The sequence below is a fragment of the Hetaerina americana genome, unplaced genomic scaffold (genome assembly GCF_022747635.1).
Source record: "Hetaerina americana unplaced genomic scaffold, ioHetAmer1.1.p SCAF_1, whole genome shotgun sequence".
Taxonomy (NCBI): domain Eukaryota; kingdom Metazoa; phylum Arthropoda; class Insecta; order Odonata; family Calopterygidae; genus Hetaerina; species Hetaerina americana.
The window spans coordinates 20,138,941-20,165,039 of record NW_027286069.1 but is presented as its reverse complement, the minus strand read 5'-3'; the positions used below and the strand labels follow the sequence as shown (position 1 = coordinate 20,165,039).

General features: G+C 35.4%; 2 protein-coding genes across 3 annotated transcripts; one reads left to right on the top strand and one right to left on the bottom strand.

The window, feature by feature from the left end:
• Positions 1 to 964: 964 nt before the first annotated feature.
• LOC139700369 (pre-mRNA-splicing factor 38B-like) lies at positions 965 to 20,894 on the bottom strand. 2 transcript variants are annotated; one of them, XM_071599012.1, is made up of 10 exons: positions 20,799 to 20,894; positions 20,406 to 20,580; positions 20,205 to 20,329; positions 12,596 to 12,747; positions 11,525 to 11,585; positions 10,809 to 10,928; positions 9,365 to 9,600; positions 7,581 to 8,192; positions 4,411 to 4,524; positions 965 to 1,689 (listed from the first exon to the last, which is right to left on the bottom strand). In XM_071599012.1, exons 2-10 carry the CDS (start codon positions 20,551 to 20,553, stop codon positions 1,674 to 1,676), a joined length of 1,584 nt encoding a protein of 527 aa, XP_071455113.1. In that variant the 5' UTR covers positions 20,554 to 20,580; positions 20,799 to 20,894; the 3' UTR covers positions 965 to 1,673. The 2 variants fall into 2 exon arrangements, with proteins under 2 accessions (XP_071455113.1, XP_071455116.1); XM_071599015.1 differs by lacking the exons at positions 965 to 1,689; positions 4,411 to 4,524; positions 7,581 to 8,192 and having other exon boundaries at positions 9,497 to 9,600; positions 10,801 to 10,928.
• An 88-nt stretch (positions 20,895 to 20,982) lies between these two features.
• On the top strand, positions 20,983 to 24,320 carry MED18 (mediator complex subunit 18). Its single transcript, XM_071599001.1, has 4 exons — positions 20,983 to 21,254; positions 21,325 to 21,423; positions 22,991 to 23,160; positions 23,603 to 24,320. Exons 1-4 carry the CDS (start codon positions 21,053 to 21,055, stop codon positions 23,804 to 23,806), a joined length of 675 nt encoding a protein of 224 aa, XP_071455102.1. The 5' UTR covers positions 20,983 to 21,052; the 3' UTR covers positions 23,807 to 24,320.
• Positions 24,321 to 26,099: the final 1,779 nt, after the last annotated feature.

Genomic DNA, 26,099 nt, shown 5'->3' with positions numbered 1-26,099 from the left:
GTGGATGACTACTGTATGGGTATGGAGAATTCACACAGGAACAGACAAATGGGTGCACTGTACAAAAAGATGAAAGCACTATCATTGAGTAAAAAGTTGAGCCAAAATTTAGTACTCAAAAACTGTTATTTCAAACAGATATAACATGCTTCAATTTCTCCCTTCCTTATAATTAATATTCGCTTATTCTAACACTCAACATACAACTGGCTTAACTCCGATTTTTCTGTATATGTAAAGAAAAAGAATAAATAAACCATGGCTGCTCCACTATATTTCTTACCGTTTCTGATGTCAGGTTGAAATCTCGCATGCCAGCCTGTAAGCAAAAGTGGATATGGGGTACTTTTATAATTTGTATTGGATTTCTGTTCACTAATGATGGGTTTAATCCCCTTACTCTGAGTAGTATTGGTCAATTTTTCATTTTGTTATTCAAAATTAAATTGATTTTTCATGTTTAATTGGCAGTCGATTTTGTAGTCACTATAATATGGACTTATAATACCACTCCATGATATTTAAAGGTACCACATTTTCTTATGGCTAATTCTACTACTTGAATACCATCAAATAAAGTTAAATGCTTAACAACTTGGTGCAACTATTAGTTTTAATCAAAATTTCTTTAATTAAATCCTGAAGAAAAACAGCATAGAAAATCAAGTATGAGAAAAGAATATTTTTACTTGTTTTTGAAGAATAGGAATATGAATGACATGCAATTGGAAAATTTTCCAAAATTAAATCAAACTTTGCAAAAACCTTTTGGTTAAAAGTTTATTTGTTTATTGATTTTTTGTCCATAATTCCTCACTAAAAACCTGTCTCAAGAACGTAGATGGTGTTGTATTTAGGAACTGAAGGATAACTCACAGTTCCTCAATGATAGGATATTGTCAAAGGAATACAAAATAATTAAACAACCATTGTTATTTAATTAAAAATTTATCGTAGCATGAAAACAGTTCATGAAAGCCATGGCTATTACATGTCAGCATGTGTCAATATGTTCATTTACAATACTTATGAAACCAAATACATCATGTCACACGACAGTCAAACCAATGAAATAAATCATAAACTAATACCGTAAAAGGAAAGTAATTCCACACATAAATATGACACAACTCAATCATTATTAAATTATAATTACCTAATGTCAGTCAAAACCGAAGTTTAATGTTCATGACACGTGAGAGCTTCGTTTTACTTCTCCAGGTGATTAACCACTTGAGAGTAATTTGTGAAACCTTAGAAGAAGAGGATACACCTTCGTGAGCTATTATTAAAAACGAAAATACACCAGCCAACTTCAGTAACCACACGAATTAAGTTCCTTAGCTCACTGATTAAAGTCAGCAAACCTTCTCTCTTCACAGCAAAGTAACAACACAATGAGTCCAATCATACTCCAGCCACATCAAAATTCCTACATGGGTGAACCAAATAAACACAACTTCCATGCCCACTGGTCAAATATCCAGCAACTAACACAAATCTTTATTGAACATTTGTCTTTCATGGTGCTCAGTGAATGGCAACATGAAACCCATGGCATCTAACCAACATGCCGTTGCGGACAACTTCAACAGAGTCATTCAACATTCCTGGGTGTAGGCCAATGGATTTTAATATCAGATGAATATCCTTTGAAAACTAGGAGTTCATTTTCAGCTGCGGGAATTCCTATTAAAAAAATTCACATTAAAACTTGAATGCATATAAAATTCAAAACTTCCTAACATATTTAGGTGTTTCAATACACAATACAACAAAGTTTGCCACCCATTAATGATTGGATACAAGTCCAGAAGGTAATTTACAAAAAAATATAGACCGTAAAAATTTTTTGGCTGAGAAAAAAAGAGGGTCTCTTTTTGCCGGGTTGAGATGAGTAAATTCAAATTTTTTTGCAAAATATGTATCAAAATACGCTGATATTGAGTGACTGAATGGGTAGAAAACTCAAAAATGTAAGTAACTCATGTTTGGTAGGGGAGTGGTGCTTACACGTATTTATTGCAAAAATATGTCTGTCCCAAAAATAAGTATTGCTATGTTACCATCTAATTAGATCCAAAAGGCAATATCTACAAAGAGTTTTTACCTAAGGGATGGGCATTGAAAGTCAAGTTTTACGTAGAAGTCCTCCAAAGGCTCCAGAAAAGAGTACAATGTGCCAGGAAGTAGACCTAGGCTGACTGGAGGCTGCACCAAGACAACATGCCATCCCGTACTGCCTTCCTCGTGATGGGAGTGCCTAGCCAAACTCAAGATACCCTACAGCCCCAATGTGACCTCGCCAGACTTCTTTTTGCTCCCAAGAATAAAGAAAGCTTGAGAGGCAACCATTTTGGAATGCTGGATAATATCAAAGAGGTCATGACAAGGTGACTAAACAAGGTTCCCATTGATGCCCGTATGGCAACTAGCAAAGGTACTGACATCAATGTATCAATGCAGAAGGGTGCTATTTTGAAGAATTTCAGTAGTTTATACTTAGATCTGCAAACAATTTTTTCCCCAGATTTATTCTTCTTATTTTTGGGACATAATCTTTCTAGAACCTGCAGAATGTACTGTGCGTATGGTAACAGATAAGTAAGAGGAATTGCATATTTAGGCATGATATTGCTCATTGATCATGCACATAAATCATTACATGGGGGATGAATTAGGGCATTATGTGGTTGCCGCAGGATGCATGCTATTTATTATTTAGGCATTATATACCGTATTACCCGGCACATAAGATGCACCCTGATTTTCCAGGCTAGAATTCACGAAAAAATTTTGATCAGACAGAGAAGATGAATATATTTTTATGTAAACATTCAATACAAAAAAATTGAATTGCTGAATTAAAAAAAAATTAGCTGCTACACCTACAACTTGTGGGGATCGAGATGGTGTGGGGGCTAACGTACTGGCTTCCCACCCTGAGGGCACGGGTTCAAATCCCAGCGGTGTTGAATATTTTTCAGAGGTATCTCGATCCCTACTTGAGGTGCTTCGTGGAGGGCACTTTGAGTGAGTACGCCGTCCATTGGATGGGACATTAAACTGCGGACCCCTTAGCGCCTTTCGTAAAGAGTAGGCTAATGCCGACGCCGGGTTTCTCTCCACTCTTCATCCTTTCCTGTCCATCCCCTATGGCGCAAATGACCTTAGCTGTCAGTCGCCTCCCCTCAAAACTACTACCCTACAACTTGTACATCAACGTTTTCCATCATAGAATCGCAAATATTTGTCATCACTGGGCCAAAATATCTTTCAGCGACCATGTTTCTGTGTTCTGAAGTGTAATTAACTAAATCAAGTTTAAATGCTATACTGTATGAAAATCTTCTCTTTTTAAGATCTAATGAGGTTTTTATCATTTTAACCTTACACGCTACACTTTTAACCTTGCTATTCTTATTATTTTAATACTATCAAAATCTGTATTAAAAGCAACCATTTTCTATGCCTTTACGACACACTCATGTTACTTAAGGTTGAAAGCCAGAAGACTTTACCAGGCGAGATACAATGTGTGTATGTATTATCATAGGGATGACATTCCCATTAGCTCTACACACATTAAGTTTAGTGGCAGCAACACATGCGAGATGAAACTAAATGTGCTAAATTGAATAAATTTACCATTTATTTGGGAATATTTTTAGGAAGTATATAATAACAAACAAAATATGAAAAAAAACTTGCTTACTACCAACACAAAACAGTGATATTATCAAGATTCATAATAATGGCAACCATTTCAATGCCTGGTGCGGTAATGACAAATTTAATGGCAAGTATTTCTCCGGTGGATTGGCTTGTGATTATACCTTGAAGTTAAAACGTACAACCCTGGCCCATCAAATACAAGCTGATTTTAGAGCTTAGTAATTTAAGTCTCTCTTATGGGCCAGGAAATACAGTTCTCCACAAATACTTAAGTTTTTTGCTGATGACGGGACTGTCAGGGAGGAGAGTTGATGGGTTGAATCACAGAGGAGGAGGGGAATTATCAAACAACTTCACAATCACTCCAGTCCCAGATGCAAGCTCAGTGGTCCATGACTACATGGGTATCAGCCTGATTTAAGGCTTGAATTTCATTCAATATTGCCTCGCATCATTTTATGGAACAAAAACAAACAAGAATTGAAAGCTCACCATCAGAAAATTTGCATGTGTACCCTTTAATTTTTTCTCATTTGGTCATTTGCAAAAACATAAAGCAGTATTTTACCATTATTAGTTATTAATGATCATGACATATTATTCATAATTATTCAATGACAGTGTATCATAAAATAAAATTAGGAGGCAGAAATTAACCAAGATCTCGTTCTGCATCAAGAAACTTCAATTCCTTCAACACTGTTTAAGTGCTTTCTTTATTAAATATTTACTTACCTCTCCCTTTCCCGATCTCGATACTTGTCCTCTTTTCTTTGCCTCTCCCTTTCCCGCAGTAAGTCCTCTGAGAAATCTTTCCCTGATCTGCTGTGACTATAGCTATACTTTGAGCTGTAATCAAGTAAGAAGTAAATTGATTAAAATGTTGCAGTTACCTATACATCAACATTTGAAGAAAAATTAAAAACTGATCTAAGAAAGAAAATATACCATTTAACTTGAGACCAGGGATAGGATACTCTGTGTCAGAATATATTAGCACACTAAGTATTGAGCACTGAAAACATACTGACAATAATTTCAAAAAGAAATCATGGCATGAACACTCTTCAAAGAAAAAGAAAGACTTTGCTATTTTTCTTACTTTAATATCCCTGCTTTACCTTTCTGTCTGAAATTCTTCCATTTATAATTTCTCATAAACCAAAATTTACACCCAGAAGGTCAGTCTGAAAGGTGAAGGTAAAGTTCATCTAGTGCAAAGACTAATGGCAAGTGAAATTCACACATCAAAATAGAGTCCCGTTCCTTACCGTATGCGGCACCAGGAAGTTCTGGAACCCAAAAAATCAAATGGCTTGGGTGAAGCCGAGGGAGCCCGGATATTGAACAAGGGTCCTCATGAGAGTAGGCTAATACTCTTCCCCTCGACTATCACGTCCCCATTCTGGTAAATGTCACTCACAAAATATTTCAGTCCGCATAAAGATGATTTGGTTTCAAGAAATCTTGCAAAGCAAGCCTTAAAACACCTATCATTCCCACATGATTGTCTTTTCAGAGTGCTGTCTACTCTGTGAGTAATTATTTTATTACATATAATAATTTATATATGAATTTATCTTGCTAAAAGCACATAGCATATATGGATTAAAGGTAAAGACTGCTAAAAAATGATGCAAAAGCAAAACTGTGTCTTCTCTTCTGTCTGTCAAAGAGATATAACACATTGTGCATACATATCATTATTTGTTAACTCCTAAGTTCAATGAAAATGCAAGATTTGGTGGAAAGGCAACATTGAATGTCATTCAGGAAATAACTGAGTTGTTTCACATTCTTGCTTGTTGTGTCCTGGCTTCCGTGTCGTAGGATGGCTTTCGTGCTGCATCCTGGGGTGAAGTTTTTAGTTGTTTTGCGGTGTATGTGTTTGCATGAGTATTGGATGAAGGGATTTTTGCTTGAGTGTGCGCGCTGCTGTGGGTGTAATTTTCCGTGTTGTTTTTTTTTGCAAGTGGTATTTTTCCTTTTTACGGTGGGTGACCTAACACCCCCCGCCACACGCCCTTGCGGCGGCTTGTGGGGTATTATGTAGATGGAGATGATTTATAATTTGAGTTCAAACAAAGATAATGTACAAGGCATATTCATAAAGTAAGGGCCGTTTGCTTATATTTAAATACTGGCGGTTCAGAACACAGTTTTACTCCTGCAGCGCCATCTACTGATTCATTGACAAGCTATAGCAGCATTTGTTTTGTTTCAGAAGTCGTTTGCCTGACCTAGCATGCAAACAACAATGTCCGCGACAATCGTTGATCCCGCCAGCTGTGAAATGCGTTCTGTCATATGGTTCTTGTATGCAAAAGGATTGTCGGCTGCTGAAATTCATCGGGAGTTATGCCTAGTTTATGGACCTACAGTTATGAGTGAAGGAAAGGTTAGACAATGGTGCCGTGATTTTTAAAATAGACGAACCAATGTCCTTGATGAAGAGCGAAGTGGCAGGCCCAGTATTTTGACTGATGAAATTGTTTCCTAAGTGGAACAAAAACTGCGATGTGATCGTCGATTGACGATTAATGGCCTGGTTGAAGAATTTCTTCTTCAACTTTGACTCACCACAGTCTACAATATTGTCACGCATATCCTAGGATTCCACAAATCGTGTGCAAGGTGAGTACCAAAAATGCTCTCCGACCACCACAAAGAGCAAAGAATGTCCGTGGACGAGAGTTTTTGGGCCGTTACCAACAAGATGAAGATGACCTGACCTTGCACCTAGGCACGACTACTTCCTCCTCTTGCACTTGAAACAGTGGCTCGGTGGACAACGTTTCAAAACCAAAGAGGAACTCAAGAATGGCATTGTCAATTGGTTCAACTCTCTAGAGGTGAGCTTCTATGTAGAGGGATTAATGAAGCTGGTGCAGCGGTACGAAAAATGCTTTGAAGTGAACGGCGATTACGTAGAGAAGTGAAGTAGGTTTGTAGCTAACTAAAAGTGCCAATAAAATGCGTTTCATATGAGTATATTTTTTACTGTGACCAAACGGCCCTTACTTTATGAGCATGTCTCATACTTTTATGAGGACAAGAACAATTGAACAGGGATAGTTTCCACAATCAATGCTCTAATTACTGCATGGCAATGGTTTCTTTAATCACTAATATTTTGATATCCATAAATCCATTACTGGCCGGTAGATAGTACAACTCCACCAGTGTGAAGTCAATTTATGATGCTTAAAGAGAAATTAGATAAATTACAGATATTTATAGTTTTTGCATTACTAGAAATGATGTTTTCCCACAATTTACATGTCACATACAATTATTATTTCATCATGTCCCATACAATGTATTTTCCCAATGTATATAGAGCCCTAAATATTTAAATGATTTCATTTTCAGTTTTCCAGCTTTTTGCATCACTATGTACAGGATGAAATACTATTTCATCATTATTAAAATTATCCTCTGAGAGTTTATTTTAAACAAAACTTTTTATCAACCGTCAAAATGATTTAATTATAAATAATGATGGACAACAGATGCTTACAGATGGAAGCCAAATAAAGAGAGAGTTAAAAATAATAGATTTTTCAAATAAAAAACTTTCCACCTGATTCTCAGGTTTTGTCGCTACTTTGGCTGAAGATCTCACAAAGAAAATGATAAGAAATCCCATAGGAAGTGGTAACACAAGGTATTTCATAATGATTGAAAGTCTGAAATAATGACGGATTTCAGGATTCAGATGCCAATACCAATTTATAATAAAACATTAGGATGCAGAAGAGTAACATTGTTTACTTTCGTAGGTATGCGACATGACCAAGAACAATTGATTACCCTAAGGGCCTTCAACTATGCGCACAGCAAAGCCACCTCATGGTATCTGAAATTGTGAAGTACGGTGTAGACAGGAAGAAAGCCATACGCACCTTTCCTTTTCCCTGTGGCTTCTGTTCTTCTCCCGTCCTCCAGAAGCCCTCTCTCTGCTGTCCCCACAAGCCTTGCTCTTCTCCTCTCTCCCATATCCACTCCTCCATCGATCCCTACTCCTATCCCTGCCCTTCTCCACATCACGACCCCTGTCCACATCGCGACTTCTATCAGAGTCACGACTCCTATCAACGTCACGGCTCCTTTCTATGTCACGGCTCCTCTCTGCATCACGGCTCCTTTCGACGTCACGGCTCCTCTCAACGTCACGACTCCTCTCGACGTCACGACTCCTTTCCACGTCACGGCTCCTCTCCCCGTCACGACTCCTCTCCGCGTCACGACTCCTCTCCACGTCACGACTCCTTTCCACGTCACGGCTCCTCTCGACGTCACGACCCCTTTCGATGTCACGACTCCTCTCCCTGCCACGAGAGTTGTGCCTCTCCTGACTCCTCTGTCGATCGATGCTCCTGTTGCGTTCTGAACTTCGGTGTCGTTCGGGACTTCTATGACGTTCCGAACTCCTGTGCCTCTCTTCTCTCCTGTCTCGATCCCTGTCCCTATCTTTCTTTTCTACTCGGCTACTGCCGTTAGCTGGAGATGAAGATCTATAGCAGGGGAAAAGACACTTCTGAATCATTCTCATTACCTTTTCTCAGCCATATCACAAACTGAAATTTTTTCAAAAAACAATGAAGTTGCAGAAATAAATTTTTATCCAGAGAAAAGTGGAAGTAAAATATTTTGTTTCTGAAAATATACTTATTTATTGAATGCGAAATTCAATTTTTCACACAATTACTCAAAACACTGCACCTGTTTATATTTTAAACATTGAATTCACATGAGTTCAAGTCACATTGTCTATTATACTCTTTTTAAAGTGTTAATATAACTAAGAATTACTATTTGACTTACAATAATACGGCCTTCAAGTGGACTAAACACCAATGTTTTCTTTTCAGTTACAGCACATTATGCATAATGAAAATTATTCAATGAAAATCAATGAGTAAACAATGAGAGGGAAATGACATCTTATGAAACTAAAATAAAAATTAAATAAATGTAAGTAAATATGAAAAGAGAATATATATTCTTGAATTAGCAATTTACCTAGTCAATATGGTTAGTAATTGGACACAAATACAACATAATTATAAAAAACGGAGGTTAAAAAAGTATTTTTTTCAATTAAGCTCAAATGAATTTCAGATATTACTTATGTCATATTATTTGGTCCCTTAAACTCCAAAAATAAAATGGCTACACTTAATACTTAGTTAGCACAGTAAAATGCCTTTCCAAAACCACAGTTATCAATCCAAGGGTTGGTTTGATAGGTGAGGGTAGAGCTTACCTAACGCTAATCCCAAAGACATAAAAAAACACTTTGTCAGGGTTCCTTTCCCTATTCCACTTGAGATTTACCAAGAAGATATAGTACCCCAAAAATCACACAGCTTGGGTGAAACTAATGGCGTCTAGAAGCATACGCGGGAATCAAACGCAGACCCTCCTGTCGGTAGTCGAGCACTCTACCCACTCCATCACCACAACTCTCATGCATTATCGTTTCGAATAAAATCACATAAAAATAGAAAATGCACTTGAAATGGCACACTAGCCTAGGACTCGAATTCTTTTTACATAAGCATAAGGCTGCACTTCCACACAGTCCATTCACTGAAAAAAGACTACCAGGAAGAGAAAGAAATAATTTTAGAGGAGTGAATTTGGAGCCTGTATATCCATTTTGGGGAAATGTAAATAGTAATACCTTCTCATCCTTGAAGAAACCCTCTCAGCCTCCCCAAAGGACACTTCATCATCCGGAATGTGCCTGGCCTCCTTGGTGCCCCTTCCTGACCCACTGCTGTGGTGATCGCTTGGCAATGGTGCAGCAGCGGGTGGGTTGAGTCCATGAGATCCCTGAGTAGGCAACTTGGCTGAAGATCGATTTGCAGAGCCAAGTGGGTTTGGAAATCTAGCCGACAGCTTCTTCTCTAACCCTTGCTGCAAAGAAAAGAAGAAGGGACTATACCAATTTTTTTTAACAGAAAAATGTTTTATTTATTAATTGTGCATTAGTCCGAAGACAGAAATTCGACCTTTACATTGGACTCAGAACATTGATTTAATACGACAATGAATTGTATTTTGCTTACAGTTGAATACGTGCAATATGTTTGAATTTCATCAATACATTTTGAAGATTTTAATTAATGAAATCTGTTTTTTTTGTGGCTAAACACTTGATTATTATAAAAGAATATAGGATTATTCATTCCAATATTGCAAAATGCCAGCGAACCAAGGGTTTTAAGGGAGTATTTTGCATAAATACTAACCATTAAATAATGAATGATGAACAACTCATAAATCACCCACAAACTTGAATAAGTTTATGAAAAATTATGGAAAATCAGAAAAGATGGAGAAAAAGTAGGGTATGAAAACCTGTGGTTCACAGCCAAATACACAATGTTGTACCATAGTTTATATGACCTACTCATTAAAGATGATGCTTATTATTTAACACAAGCATTGGACACATAAATACAATAAAATGCAAAGATGGAGAGGACAAGAAGAACAAAAATTCCACTCTTCATTATGGAAGTAGATGGACCATGATCACTAAAGAATAATACATTATGAACACCACTGCTAATGTTTAAGAAAAGTTATACTTCTAGCAAAAAAATTAAATTAGAACCGATAATCCCAAAAGCAAAGTGCATTCACAAATTGGAAGGAAGCTCAGCTTAGATTGGCTAAGTTGTAGCCTCATACCATTAAATGAACAATTATTTTTGGCATAAAAAATGGACAATTAGCTACTCTTTTTTTTAAAGTTTGCTTAAACTAATGTGAGGCCAATCAAATAGCATCACATTTTATATCAAAGATGCAAATTCCACCAGCAACCACATTTGAAATGAAAAAAAAATTTCAACAATTTAATCATGCCCACAACTGAATACAAATTAGGTAATCAATGCCTAACACATTAAACAATTGAAAACTTTAATACAGTTGGTTTATTACAAACCAAGGAGATGAATTTTCATAAAATAATCCATAAACACCGGTTGTAAAAAATGACAATTAATGAATGAACAGAAGAAATTGCCCTCATTCAATTAAAACTGACCAATTCCTTTTTTTGATGGAAACACATTGCTATTAAGTGAAACCACAGTCATGACTCACCAACCCACCTGGATGGGAACAGGAATTCGAGGGAAGAGAGTAGAAAACCAATCCAGTTTTGAAAGGAAGTGACGCAGCATATCACCAATGCACATCATCTGCCCACCACCTGCCTTCACATCCAGCTCCTAAAATGCCAAAGACTTTGTTAAATATTCACCTCGGCAAGGAGAAATAACAGTCTCAGTGAGCTCCCCATGGACACTTACAAATGATTGCAACCAAGAACTTCAAAAGAAACACTCAAAATACAAAGTAACAAAAAAACTAAAAGACATAGAACTGACAACACAAATCAGCCACTACTGAACAAAATTTCATAAAATTGTTCTCTTATGTCATTAAGTCTGGAAATGTATATGAAGGTTCTAATGTGCTCGGAGATATTCACCAAAAAAGGAATGATGATCCCCCTTTGAAACCAAGGAAACAAATGCTCAATTACTCCTAAAACCATAGTCAATGAATCCTGTGTACTAAAAATATTTTGAACATTAACTAATGATATGATTGGTAATTATTAATGCATTAAACTTGCAAGTACTTGCAGTCAACAAAACAGAAAAACAATTTATAAAATGGAATAACTTGGGTTTGAGAATAAAAGCAGCAATTATAGCTATGGGAATGAATGAATCATAGTTGTAATAATTGATAACATAACAATGAAAAAGACACTCAAAAGCAGCAACTTATTGGTTGGTGCCTATACCATACTAATCACCTCTGGATCCTCCAAGTATTCATCGTACCAGTCCCACAAATCTGCTGGAGGCTGTGTAAATCTGCATTGATTGGATTGTGAAGGATGGTGAGAGAGAGAGAGAAAAAACACAGAACATGATAAGTGCATTCGTACACAATCAACTACATTTATAAATTGGTATTTCAAACAGCAATTCTCTTAAAAATAATTCAAGGATAAAAAGAGTCAAATTATAAAACTTTCCCATCGGAAAATATTAAATACAACTTTGAATGCATGAAAAAGCATTCCAATGATGGACATTGATCAAATTCATATGATAATTTTTCAATCGATAATTTTCATCAAAACATACAAATTTATTCAGAATGAAGACACTTAAGTATTATGAATACATTTTAAAATGATTAGTAAATGATTTCAATAATTTCACAGAAATATTATCATAAAAGTTGGTCACTGGATATATTTCTTAAACAAGAAAAAGATCTACTCTGATCTACCCCAAAAGCACCATACTTGTATCATAAAGTGAACATTGTAACAATTGCCTACACAGAAAACTACAGAATAGAGATCCTCTGAATGAGGCAAGTATATCTCGCTGACATAGCATGTGATATTTCAAATTGAAACCATCTTCGATGATGACCCTTTCTCCCATGCAGTAACACGCAAAAGGTTCTCTTTCCTTGAATTCAACCATAATTGCTCTAATTGGCATTAAATATTCATTCTTTTTGATCGTTAAGCAAAGGAAATCAGTTCACATTTTTATTTTTAGGACAAAAAAATGATTTTAAACAATTAACTGGCATAGGGAGAAATATTAGGTCATTGTAAGCAATGCTTAATATTGATTTTACAGCTAACTTTTTATGTTGCAATACCAACTTTTTTTACCCAAATAAGATACTCATACTTTGATCAAAATGACTAATTTAAGAACATTATCTGCAAAACCCTTACCAAGACATTAAGATGTGTGGGTCAAATACGTTAAAATCCCAGACTTTCACCTTCAAATCCACTTTTTTTGCTTTGCAAATGCAATTCACTCTTTATGAATTGGGGCTTAGCCCTACTTACCTTATATACATAAAACCCAGAGCACGAATATAAGGCGAATCTGGATGGGTGATTAGCCCATTTACCTGCTTTCTTGTCAACTTCAAGGTAAACAGTTTATACAGCAGGCAAAATGCTGTGGAGACTATGCCACCGGCACCAACACCACGCACCTTCAGGCCCAAGCGCCACATAGCCAGACACCAGGTACGGATCACAACATGGTTAGAAAGAGAGAGAAAGAGAGCCAATTCAGAACACACCTAGTTATGCATTGAGATTGGGGAGGCTTAAATCTTTGCAAAAGGCTGGTCTTAAAACAACAACTTTTAAAGCATAAATGAGTTGAACTTCTGACATAAATTAAAATATTTTTCCAGTCAAAATAGGTGAATTTTCAATGAGAAGTTACAGCAATTGAATGGGTTCTCACTAAACATAAGAGGAAAAATCCTCAGCTATTCTTTCAACAACTAATAATGAGGAGTATGTATACAATGCACAAGCCTTGAATGTAAACACTGACAAAATTGAAATATGATTGCAGATGAAACTGGAGCAATGATAAATAAGACCAGAGATGCGGTTTGGAGATTTTTGTTCAGTTTTCTTCTTTGATGGTGGAAATTCAGACCAAGCTCCTGTAAGACATTCGAAAGAGCTGAGTCATTATTTGGGTCACTATAGAACCAAAGGGCGTGCTACTACCAGCATATCTGTAACGTAACCATAATTAATAAACATGAAATCAAAACAATGAAATTGGAATTGGTTACAGTGAATTATTACAAACATGATGCAAAAATTCTACAATGAACATAAAAAGCATGCATACCTGAGTAGCTGTCAGGGCAAAATGAATTTTAAGGATGATTTTTCAATCATCTTCAATAATTTCTATGCAAAAAAAATAGGTGAATATGGAATCTTCAATGTATACATAATTAAGTACCAGACCCAAATTATGCAATAACAGAAAATTGACATCTTTCATGGTCTTTTCTCAATTATAGCTTAATATAACTTAACCCAGTAGACCCCAAACTGACACCCATTTTGGCACTCTAATCAGGGGATAGATAGTCTCCTATCGTAAGGACTGCATATTAGCCATTAATAACCCCAACAAATTTCTCAACAAACATTGCAACAGGGAACCAACCATGGTCAAAGGCCAGGCAAGGGAGTTAAAGGTGACGAATGTGTGGGAATAAGTGACTCTACCCACATTTACTGTGTCAATTGCATAATGCCAGATTCATTGTTTGATGACCAAATAGATGTTAAAAGCCTTGAGTGAACTGGCTGCCAATTAAATAAAGATCAAACTTATGAAAAAACTTAATTTCTTCATCCCAAACACAATGCAAATACTCTTTTAAAAACTAGCTAAAAAAATACTTTAGCTTAAAAAATATCAAAAATCATAAAAACAGCCACATTCCCAACAACAGCCACTTGAACAATTGATGCATCCCCTGTTTCTCTGTCATTTGACGGTCCATGTAAACAGAAAATTTTACTATTTGAAGCTTACTTGTATAATGTATGTTAACATGAGGTAAGCTCACCTTGTGCGAAGTTCAAAGATGCGCAAGAAAAAAAAATGTCAGCCCTTAAACAGTTAATTTTCCAGTGCACCCCGGCTTTGCCAGAAAAATCTGTTATTACAAAAGAAGCACAGCCTAGGCTTGGCTGAAAGTATCCAGGGGTACCACCCGAATCAGAGTCAAATGCTTTAACCACTTAGGTACTGTTTTATCCATGAAAATACCATGTATCTAATTACTTATTCCATTAACCAATGGCTGACAGAAGAGATTTCGACTGGGTCGCAACACTTCCGGATTTAAAAATTTCCCAGACTTGCACCAGTTTCCCAGCCAATTTTTTTTAGATGAAAAGCAAAGAGGACAACTTACCAGAGTGAGAATTTGCTAAAACTTAGTACACTGTTGCTACTAGTACCACTACAGTAAAGCCATGCAGCAGCAAATATATGAAAGTATAGATATATGATGTAAGATGTATAACTAAATATATACTGAGCAATATTTAATTATGTATACATACAATAATAATCTAGGAGCTAGCATTTTGGGAATTCATATTGATGAAATTTTTTCTGAAGCTTGTACTTGCAAAATCTCAAGTTTTACAATGATTATCCCAGGTTTCAGAAGTTTTCCACATCTAATAAATAACACTGCTCTATCTATACCAGGCATTTCATGTTTTGGAGGCTAACAGAAACAGTTTTAGTTGCAATAGAAAAACTCAGAAACGATACTGCCATTCTGTAGAACCAAATGACTGGCAATAGTAAAAAAAATGCATAATTACATTATGAAACAAATATTTCCTGCAAAAATACTAGAAAATAACACTGCAACTTACTGAGAAATGGAAATCTTAAATAACCCAGACAAATTAAGTATGCATTAATGGTTGATTTTTCATTGGTGTTGCCCTGATAAAAATACTTCCAGGGAAATTCTAAGAAAGCCGACAGGTGAAATCAGAAGTTATTTTTGCCACCACAAGTAGAATAGGTAACAAAAATACAAGCAGAAAAGAATTAATTACCACATAAGAAAAACATTCAGAATTGACAATCATATCCAAAATGAGTGAGACAGCAAAAATAAACACGAGCATAACATGCCCAGAAGCATACAAAACACTTTTTTAAAGCATACATTATGCAAAGGTTAGAGATAGACCAAACCAAAGAAAATTGGTAGATGAGTGATTATCTACAAAACTAGTCTTAATTAAGAATTAAGGCACTCTCTGTTGTGCTTAACAGATCAGTTCTCTTCTTTGAACTCAACAAGATCCATTAGAATATGAATAGGTATGATGCTGTGTGAACACATACCCCTAAGCCAAATTCCTAAAAATACTAACTTAATGGGATCATAAGTAGTCATGAATCCCCACATTTTTCAACATTTTAATTTTCACATGTGAAAGGATTACTTTTAGACTAATATGGTATTTAAATAAAAGTTATATTAGTTATTTCTCAACATCATACCCAGAAAGCCACTATGAGGGCATGTAGCACATTAGCCAGTCATTAAATCATTCTAGAAATTTTATTTTTCCAACATAATCTTTCTAACAGGGGAGGCTGACCATAAAAAGATCCTTCGACTTAAGTTATAAAGGGGTAATAAATTACAAAAGGAAAATATTATCTTTTAAATCCTTTCATATTGCTCAATTTCCCTTATTTTATCTGTATTCGGTCAAAATTGTGTATTTATATAACCCTACGTATCATCAGTACATTCCAGGGTCAACATTTTAGTCTGGTTTCATCTATTTGCAGTTGGATGTGACTAGCATCCAAATTTGTTCAAACATCCCAAGACTAAGTCTTCAAACCCACGGGTCCATAGGATAGATAAGTACTTCTAAGTACCTCATGTCAAGGCCAAAGAGCATGAGAATTTTTAAATTCAGGGCAAGGAATCTAGTTCTTGTCCACATATGTAATACACGCAGTTTTTCCAGAAGAACTAGTACCTGGAGATTCACGATGCTCAGTTCAGCTTGAGACATGTACTGCCAAATTCATAACTGGACTCAAAGGTAAGAGGATAATCACTTAAATCACTGGACTAGTATTCCTAGTGAAACTAGACAGGGAACCATACCCATTACAAATCACTGTCATAGCACTTTAGGGAAACATTTCATTTTTGGAAAAGGAGTAGACAAAACAATTGCATTGTCCAATAAAATTTTATTAGTACAAATAGGATTGTTAGGTTAGTATTCATAGTATATTATTGTTACAACTTTTAGTGGAAATTTAAAGGGTTATGTTAATTCCTTTCCCAATAACATACCTATCACACTCATTTTCTTCTAATGATTTGCATCTGACAATTTCACAAACTCTTTTTGAACTCTAGCTAATTCTTAGTCTAAACTTTTTCTGATATATGCCAAATACTAGCTTCATATTATGAATGTAATCATTTTGTGCAAACTAACAACCCTACTTTCCTTTTTTATTACACTTGCCAATTAACCCAATACTCATGCTAACTTCATGTAAGTTGGCCATTTAATTCTTGAATTGGCTCACAATGATAGGTCCGATGTTTGACTGATCCATCGGCATTCAACATACTTGGTTGCAGAAATTCCACTACCTGTTTTGATAATTAAATGAACCCTCAATTCAATATTTTACAGGTTAATGACATCTCTGCTAACAATTTGACTCCTTGCAAAAATTGAAAGCACTTGTTTTTTCTCATAGACAACATTTTTTATAAGACTGGTTTTCCAATAGCGGCATCTACGGGACCTTTTTTGTTTTTTGGACTGCATCAACCTTAGTTATTGCTGCACATTGTTTCACCTCCACAAATTAACAACCCACCGACTTCAGTCACTTTATTACCTTCAATCTCCCTCTTAATTTTTCAATTAAAACACATGATTATTTAACAGCTAACATAAGGTTTATAGCAAGGCTTGCAGCCAAATTATTTGGCCTACTAGTAATTAGACATTCCTAAGAAGTTGTAGCCAAATATCAATGGGCTTTTGTGATAAATGAAAGCCCATGAATTTACAGAATTTGTTTTAACTTAAAGCTAATTATGTTTAACTTAAGAAAATACATAACTGCAACTGTTAGCACAATGCACAATCATCAACATTTTGGTTACAGTCAGCATCCCTGCACTGAATTTCATGTCAAGGCCACTGGAGCTATATTTCGTTATTTGTTTCACCTGAGGGATGTTTTTCAAACATTTATACACGTAGTAGAAAGAGTTTGCCTATCATTAAAAATGTTTTGAGAAGCTATTTTAAGCATGTAGCAACACCTTAAAAAAATTTACATTCTAAGTAGATCCTGTGTATTTACTTATGTTTTAATACAATGGTTAGATTCCATGCAGTTAAGAGTAAACATTATCATTATGGAATGACATGATAATAGAAATTTATCATCAAGAAATTATTTCAAATGAACTTCCATAGCTAAAAACACATGAGAGACATATTTTTGAAAAATTGAAATGAAGATGAAATAGAAAATGAACAAAAAACCATTTTCATGGCTATGTTACGTACATCTCCAGAACTTTCTTCAAGGGTATTGAATATAAGCAATTTGTTGAAAGAGTTGTGCTTTGCAGACCAGCCAATGCATAATTCGGAAATAATACACCAGAAATATTAAAGTGAACAAAATTTGTATCAAGAATATGGGCTGTAAGGGCAATGAAATGCATTTGTATACATTTGATCGCTGTAAAAGATGTATTATAAGTAATGCATGCATGGTTTCAAAATGATAATCAATAACATATATATGTATATATATATATCATTCCTACAAATTAAGATTGTCATCCCTGGTCCTAGTTATTGGATGATATAAGTGACCATTATGAGTCACCTCATGACTGGTATTGACAATCTTTTCTAGGACATAAGACAATTAATAAGTAAAATTTCTTTGTCTTACTGGATAGAAGGTCTGAATAAACTCACACCGAAAAAATTCTAATCTAAAATTTGGTTAAGATCACTTCTTTAGTTATACATACAATCATACTTCATAATATTTATTAATATAACACAAAATATTTTGACTGGCACCTTTAACTGGGATAGGATTCAGGAATTTATTGAAAAAAAATCCTAATCCCTGGAAAAATGTTACAAAGAATATAGTATTCTTGATTGCAATGCTAACACACAAATATTAGAAAATTTACCCTGAGGAAATTCACTTCATCTGAATGGAAGTAATGGTATGTGGATTTGAATCCAGGTCACACCAAATGATTTTTCCTACAAGTAATTTCCATTTATTGGTGCAGTGAATTTGCTGAGACGTATTATGAAAGGAACTTATTTCGGCCATAGGGGTTAGTCTTTTAGGGGCAATTTCCAACCAATCGGTACTCAAGCTTTTATGACGAGTTACAGACATACTTCTAGATACTTTAAATTCAAATGGAAACCAAATGCTAATTGTCAGAAAGTAACAACCCAATAATTGGCTTATTGCAATATCCAAAGAATAATTACAACCTCAAATATAGATTGTGCATACATAACTGACACACTAGCTAGCCAAAACTGCTAAAAAAAATAATCAATATTCATTCATAACTGCTTCAGTTTGAACAAATTTAAGCAATCAACACAAAGTAGTCCATTAGTCAACTTGGACATTGCTTCATTTAGTTTTCAATATATGGTTTTCAACCAATTGGAAACACTCACAACACTTTCTTGTTACATTAGGTTTAAAAATAATTAGCAAATAGGAAGAGCAATCATTGGATTATATATGTATTAATTTGTTTACGTCGATTTTGGGTTACAGGCAACTCAATTCTTCATTAACGACAAGGGAATACTACCTTGAGAATCTTAATGATTTTTTAGAAAAGGATAAAAAAGTCAACTAATAACAACAGATAATATGGTGTGGCAAAAACATTAGAATTTACAAAGATGAATTGGAAAATACTTTTGGATTCAAGGATGACTCGCTAACTTGAGGGAGAGGTCCAATCACAGCTAGTTCCTAATAAATATCACAATACAAAATACTGAATCATCACCCATAAGGCTAAGCAGTGATGAAATTGTACTATTTTTCAATTAATCGACAAGTTTTCATGTTTGAAAATTTGTCAAGGATGACACAGGCATTTCATTGAGAAGGGTGATAAAAGACATCTGTTTAAACACTAAGGTTTGTCTTGGCCCTTTCTGAAAACCACAGGGAAAAGATGAAGTATTTGGCGGAGAAGTATGCACCTAGACAAGCTAGGTATGAGCTCATAACCTCAATAATCGTTATATCCCAGAAAAAGTGAAATATGGTGAGGGAGGGAACACACACGAAAAGGGTATGAAGAGTAAGAAGGACAAGTTGTATTTCTGCTCTCATTTTCCACTAGTGACATTATCATCCTGCAAGATACCAAAAATTGGAGTGTTTTGGAATTTCTTTTTCTTCAATGTTAAACACACTATAACCCATCAAAATTTTAAACATACCCATATCAAGACAAAAATTATAATGATGACATTTACCAGCTACACAACCAAATAACAATATCAAGTGTCTACTTTGCACATTTGAGAGGCGTATAGATACACTGCAGGATATTTTTACAGTTTATGTAAATTCAAATTTTCTGCACTCACATTTACATAGGTTGCGATATCCATCTACTACCGATAAATTTCCGACAGGCATTTAAGTATTTGTTGACAAAATTATAGTTTTTCTAAATGCATAAAATAAAAAGAGGTATTTTTCTAGTTCTCACGGGCGTTTGCTATTTCCAACATTTTCCTGACTCGCGAATACCCACTTTCACAAAAAATTGAAATATGAATTTTAAGCATAGAATAATTGTAACCAAATAAATTCTGAAACCAGCCGGTATGTTCGACCGGCAATGCATTAACATTTCTAGGACAAGAAATTATCTGGGTGTACCTGTTGCGTCATTTACGTACTTGAATAAGAAATTCTGTCGCACGTTTCAGCACTATGTTTCGAGCGATACCATCTTTTAGAACTATAATGCGTAGCAGAGCAAAAAGTAAAAAAATTTATACATACCCCACCACACATGCCCGTCTGCCCGGCAGTCTTGCGACTTCCCTTTTCCCATGGTTCCAAGTGAGTAACTTTGTAGTAAATTTCGTCGATGACCTCATGATAGGTTTTTAATTCGTACAGATTCACTGAAATAAGAAAAAGTAATAACAGCGGCGTGGCTAAACACGAGTGGCAAACTGAAAACAGTATTTTAATCATTACCTTTAAAATAATGAGATGACTGGATATTGGTTAATATTAATGGATTTAAATTCATTGTCCTTTCGTTCCCAGAAAGAGGTAGAATGTTATTTTTCTTTTCCACTTTTTGGACATTATTTTTCTCTTCCTGAGCTCCAGGGGTCATCATTTGCTGGCGTGCAACTTCAGATTGCGCCTTTAAAAGAAATTCACATAAACACGACATGCAAATATCATGAACTGAATGAAATGTGGAAAACACGTATGACTAACCTAGCATTAAAAATAGTTATTTAAGATTTCAGGAATGCCGTTACGTCTACCTGCTATTAGTACAATTATTTTTTATTCTGAATGTAAACAAGCGTTTTAAAAATCTGCTGTTGTGAACTTAAAAAAATATATCATACTCACAGATAATAATTCAAAGTAGCATAAATACCCAGACAGCACTATTTCAACAACACACTGGAAAAACAATCATAACCACTAAAAACTTTTAAGATGGCGTCGTCATTTCTTACGGGCAGCGATTGTCATCCAATTTATATATTCTTTTATTGAAGAAAGAAAACGCTCTAGTGTTTGTGTTGTTTTATTCAACGAGTGGTTATGTATGTTGTGAATGTTCAATTTCGTTACAAATTAGTAATCAAATCACAATAAAAATGACTCAGTCTATTGGGACCGCTATAGATAGCTTAAACGCTGCGTACAGTAGCAATATTATCCCAAATCAGGAGTACCTATTGCAAGGGAGTATATTAGATTCAGCTGTTGAAGTTTTACTTCACCGCTTGCGGGGTCTCTGTGACAATGTAGATTCAAGTCCAGAAACTTTTGATGATCACGAAATGTGCTTTAGTATTCGTAAGTACATCAGTGTTATTGAATATGAAATATTCAAAGCATTTGACTGATTTTATAAATCAATTTGTAGGTGTTATGAACTCTCCGCCAGTGCTTTTGAGGGTGCGACGGGCATTAGATCATCCTGAAATGCCATGGCAGCTGCGCTACATCGGACAGCCAGAATTAGGTAATAATTGAAAAATGTTGGCCATCACCCGGTCATAGATGTTTCAATGCCACTAGTTCTCAACAATGCTAGATTGAAAAGCCCTGGATGTTATTAGCGAAAATACTGATAAAGGCGTTTCAGATTTAATACAGTAACAGTGATAAAAAAGAACAACTCTTTATTGTTATTATTAAAATCCACATGTGCCGATAGACAGTGTCAGGTGGCACACAAGTCCCAAGTAATCACAAAAGATAATAGTTAAAATCAGTCATTAAACAAGAGGACATATTAAGGGAAATTCAAAACACAAATCTATTTCACAAAGCAAGAAAATCCCCATCTCAATAACATCAAGAAAGAAGAAAATCAGCAAGAAAAAAAGATAAATTTAAAAAATTTAGCTGTTACATATAATTTTACACCACACATCAATCAAATTATTGCATATATTTCAAGCATCTTTTCAGAAAAGTATGCACCCGCTATGAGGGTATGATCCTCAGGGTTAGCCGAGAATATGTCTGCTAATAACTCGACTGCATGCATCCCTTCTTTGGGGCTTCTGTACATAGCAACTATTTTAGAAGTTTTCCCTCTATTCCTACCTTTGACATGAACACGCATCATCTCACAATCATTTCTTACCCATTCCAATGTACTTATTAAGTTTTTATCTACACATATGAATATCTCTCCTCCACGGCCATCCCTAGCCCTTCTGTAAACTGCCAAATTTTGAGGAAAAATCTAGTTTGACATTATGTGATCACTTAGCCACGACTCCGTGCCTATCACAATATCCAGATTACCTGCATCAACTAAAGTCTCGAAATGACATGCTTTACTTAGAATACTTTGGCAGTTAACCTGCAAAACTATTAAGCCGTCACCTTCCTTACCTTCGGTATTGCGAGGTCCACCTCTTGTATCCATTACAGGTTTCCCCGCTCACTGAGCTTTAGTGCAACATTTTTAAACAGATGAAACATAACCTGGAATCCCTTCCTGTTTAAATGCACTTCATCGCGGCCCAAGTGTCTGTCACCGACCCAACAATTCGGGTCCACAAATGTCAGACTTTGTTGCACGCAAACCCACTCTATTCCTGTGTTTATGGCGTCAATTCTCTTCCAATGTATGTCCCTTCTGCGAAGAATTCCACTAATGACAATTTTACATACTGAAGCGGGCAAAGAAAGCAACCTTAGATGATGGGGCTAGTTTTGTTCTTACATAGACTTTTAATGTGTATACTTTGCTAAAGTGCATTTAGAAATTTTCGCTTGAGTTACTATTTATTTAGGCCTTTCAGATGGTAGCATTGCAGAGTAAATGCACCCATATGTTTAAGTTTCTCACTTTTATCAGAATTTTTAGTCATTTTCAATAAGACTCTCTTCAATTTCTCTGATTATTGATTTTTACTGCCAATTTTAAATTTATTCAGTTTTACCGACATACCTTTAGGCCAATTATAAGATAGTGTGTAGTGTTACTAATATTGACTGCCTTAGTTTTAGTTCCAAATGTACACAACTTCCTGTGTGCAGCCTTGTTAACCTTGTTTATATTTGTATTGCAGGTGACAAATCCAGGCCAACAATTGTGAGAAGTAGCCTTGATATAGGAACTAGTGCTACTGTTGTTGAGTTTTTAACAGAATTGGGATGCCATATGGATTTTGAATACATCACGAAAGGGTATATGTTTAGAAAAGGAAGGATGAAGATAACAGTATCAAAAATTTTCAAGGTACTTGCATTTAGTTCTAAACCTCTGAAAATTTTCGACATATGAAATGGAGAGAAGTCCTTGATCGCTTACAGAAACTCATCCTTTAACATTGCAATTTGTGTGCCACATGAAGGCTATTTAATTTTATATGCATTTTAACTATCATTCCATTTAAAATAGAATGGTCATAATTATCCAAGAACCATAACAAACGTATTTTAGTTTTATGCATTCTCTCTAAAACGGTTAGTTTCAAATCTATTTAATCAACATAAACCTCATTAGAGGGATTGCCATGTACCATTCTCGCACTGTAAAATAAACAACCACTAATGTATTGTCATTTGCATATACCTGCCATTGAATCAGATGCTTTAAGTTCATGTTCTTTTAAGTGTTCTAATAAGTCACCTCTGTGTATTTTCAAATTGTTTTTAAAACTTGTCTTTTTTCCTTCAAGGTCAACCCAGGAAACAAGGGAGGGGCTGATGGGAGTGGTGGTCCACCTGAGGCTCTATCTCAGTCATACCTTGTTGAAGTAAGCGTCGTTGCGCATAATGGTTTGGATGCTGTTGCGGAGGATGTTCGAGCATTTGCAGATCAACTTCGTCCATTAGTTCTCCTTGATAAAATTGATTATAAACGTTTGCAGCATATTCCATGAAGAGGGAATTTAGATGCAATCCACTAGAGTGTTTGAAAAAGTGACTCATGAAGTTTTTACCCAGTTGTTTCAACCTTCTGAGTGAATGTTGTGTGAATTAAAACGTGATTTGGATTCTGTTTTGATCTCCATCTATCAGAAAAGTCAAGCTGCTGTACTATCTCAGAAATAAGGAAGGCAAATAATTAAGGCTAATGCATGCTGCACCTAAAACTCTGGAAGTTAGTTCCTAATTTGTAAATTTGAATATTCTCTTCTACTGTGGTGCATGCAAGTGTTCTTCTGCAGAAAAATTATGGTCACCTTATGAGTAGCTGACTGATTTAATAATATCGTACAAATGATACCTTAGGAGAAAATTTGGGAAAGGTTTAAATGATAAGTTTTATTTGTTTACATTTGTAGTACCACTTTTGTATTCAATAATTCATAAAAGAGAAACAATGATGTGGTACTGATGTCATATGTTCATTTATTGTATCATTTCATTGAAGACATAAGTTATGAGATAAAAGTTGTCGACTTTTAAGAAAATAATCATCTTATAGAATTGGCAAAGTGAAATCTGTATTAATTTCACCCAAACCCTAATTCTAAATGCATCTTTGATGGTCTATGATTGTTGTTGTCAACATTCTTCCATTGAAGTTTGCAAAATAAGAAATAAACAAGATTAAATTTATGATCACTGCGAAAAGTAAACATTGTAAATAAAACGAAATCTCTTAGTTTTTGGGAATTTCAGTTGCAACCCATATGGTGATTGGAATCACGTAGTTTGAAAAAGTGTGATATCTCAATGGTTATAAAGAATGTCCAATTGATTATCACAAGCAGTGTTTTGTGGACTAATGATTTTATGGGGAATGCTGAACAGAGAGAGTAAAGTTATTGTTTGCATATTCATTGATCTTTATGAATATGGAAAAGGGGTGTCTTCTGCAGTCTTTTTCCATTTCCAAACCTGTGGACCTAAATAGTGGTTAACTGCTTATGATGTTTCCACCATTGAGGATCTTGGTGTAGAGTGGATTGAGTACCCTGCTACTGACTATATGGTAGGTGGTGTCACTGGAAAATACCTGAATGAGAGCTGGGTAATATTTTGGATACCAGTACTGATTAGGAAACCTGAGAAGTAACCTGAGGGATACAATGGGACCTCCACCCTAAATGTACAAATAACATGTTGTCACATATACTTATATCAAAGGAAATTCTATCCTTATCAGTCAGGCTGAAGAGTCATGTGTTCAAAGGATAAGAAACAGAGTCAATCAAAAATATTTAAAATGTTGGCAGGACTACAAAGATGTAAGAACAGCCTTGGGTATATTTTGTTGGAAGTTCTTGGCTTTTAAAACTACATTAATACATAGTCAAATAAAGGGTTAAGGCATGACCTTTGGTGATTTTCTTGACTATTCTATCCACCCTGCTGTATTAAAATGAAATTACTCCATCCTTTTTCCTGATTGTTTGCAAAGAGATGTAGCATCCTTAATTCTTCCTTCTGTGAAGAGAGTAGAATTTTGTTAAACATATATGTGAACACTGCTTGTTTGGCAATGTGTAAGAACACTCTGTCTTTTTTTCCTTGTAAGTTTCTTCATTATTTACAGAAAGAAGTTGGTTAAATCCTAAATTAGGTGAAGAAGATGGGTATCATTGAAGAAAGGTGGGAATAATTTGAAAGATAGGTAGCAAAAGAAGTAATTAGGACAGGATTAAGAAACCATGAATTACGTTTAAAAAATTAATTGCAAGCAGCTGCAAAGGAGTTTAAGGCACTAGCCACACATGTAGGAATAAAGGTTCACACGCGAACCCTAATTCATATCAGCTAACATACACAAATACCTGAGGACATGCACATAATTTCCTCTGTACATCTTGCGACAATTGGTGGTTGACCACGTTGAATTCTAGATTTCAGAAGTTTGATTTAGTCACAATTGCACATCAAGCAAGGAAAGGGAGGGCCCTTGAACTGATAAGGTTATAGTGCCCATCTCTCCCATTTTACCCCAGTGGTATGAACAACATTTGGCACCATAATAATTGCCTCGGTGTCTCAAAAAAACTGTGGTGTCCTGCACCTTTCCAAAAGTCCTAAGTTCTGCCTGATTCCCTCGAGAATCAAGAGCTCCCAACCCAATAATGACAATGCTTACACCCTTCTTTCATGGGTACTCTCTCAAACCCATCAACTTCCCAAATCAATTTTTCTTCCATGAATTACAAACACCCACTGTATATTCCAAATGTGGCGGAACCACAGCACAGCATCATA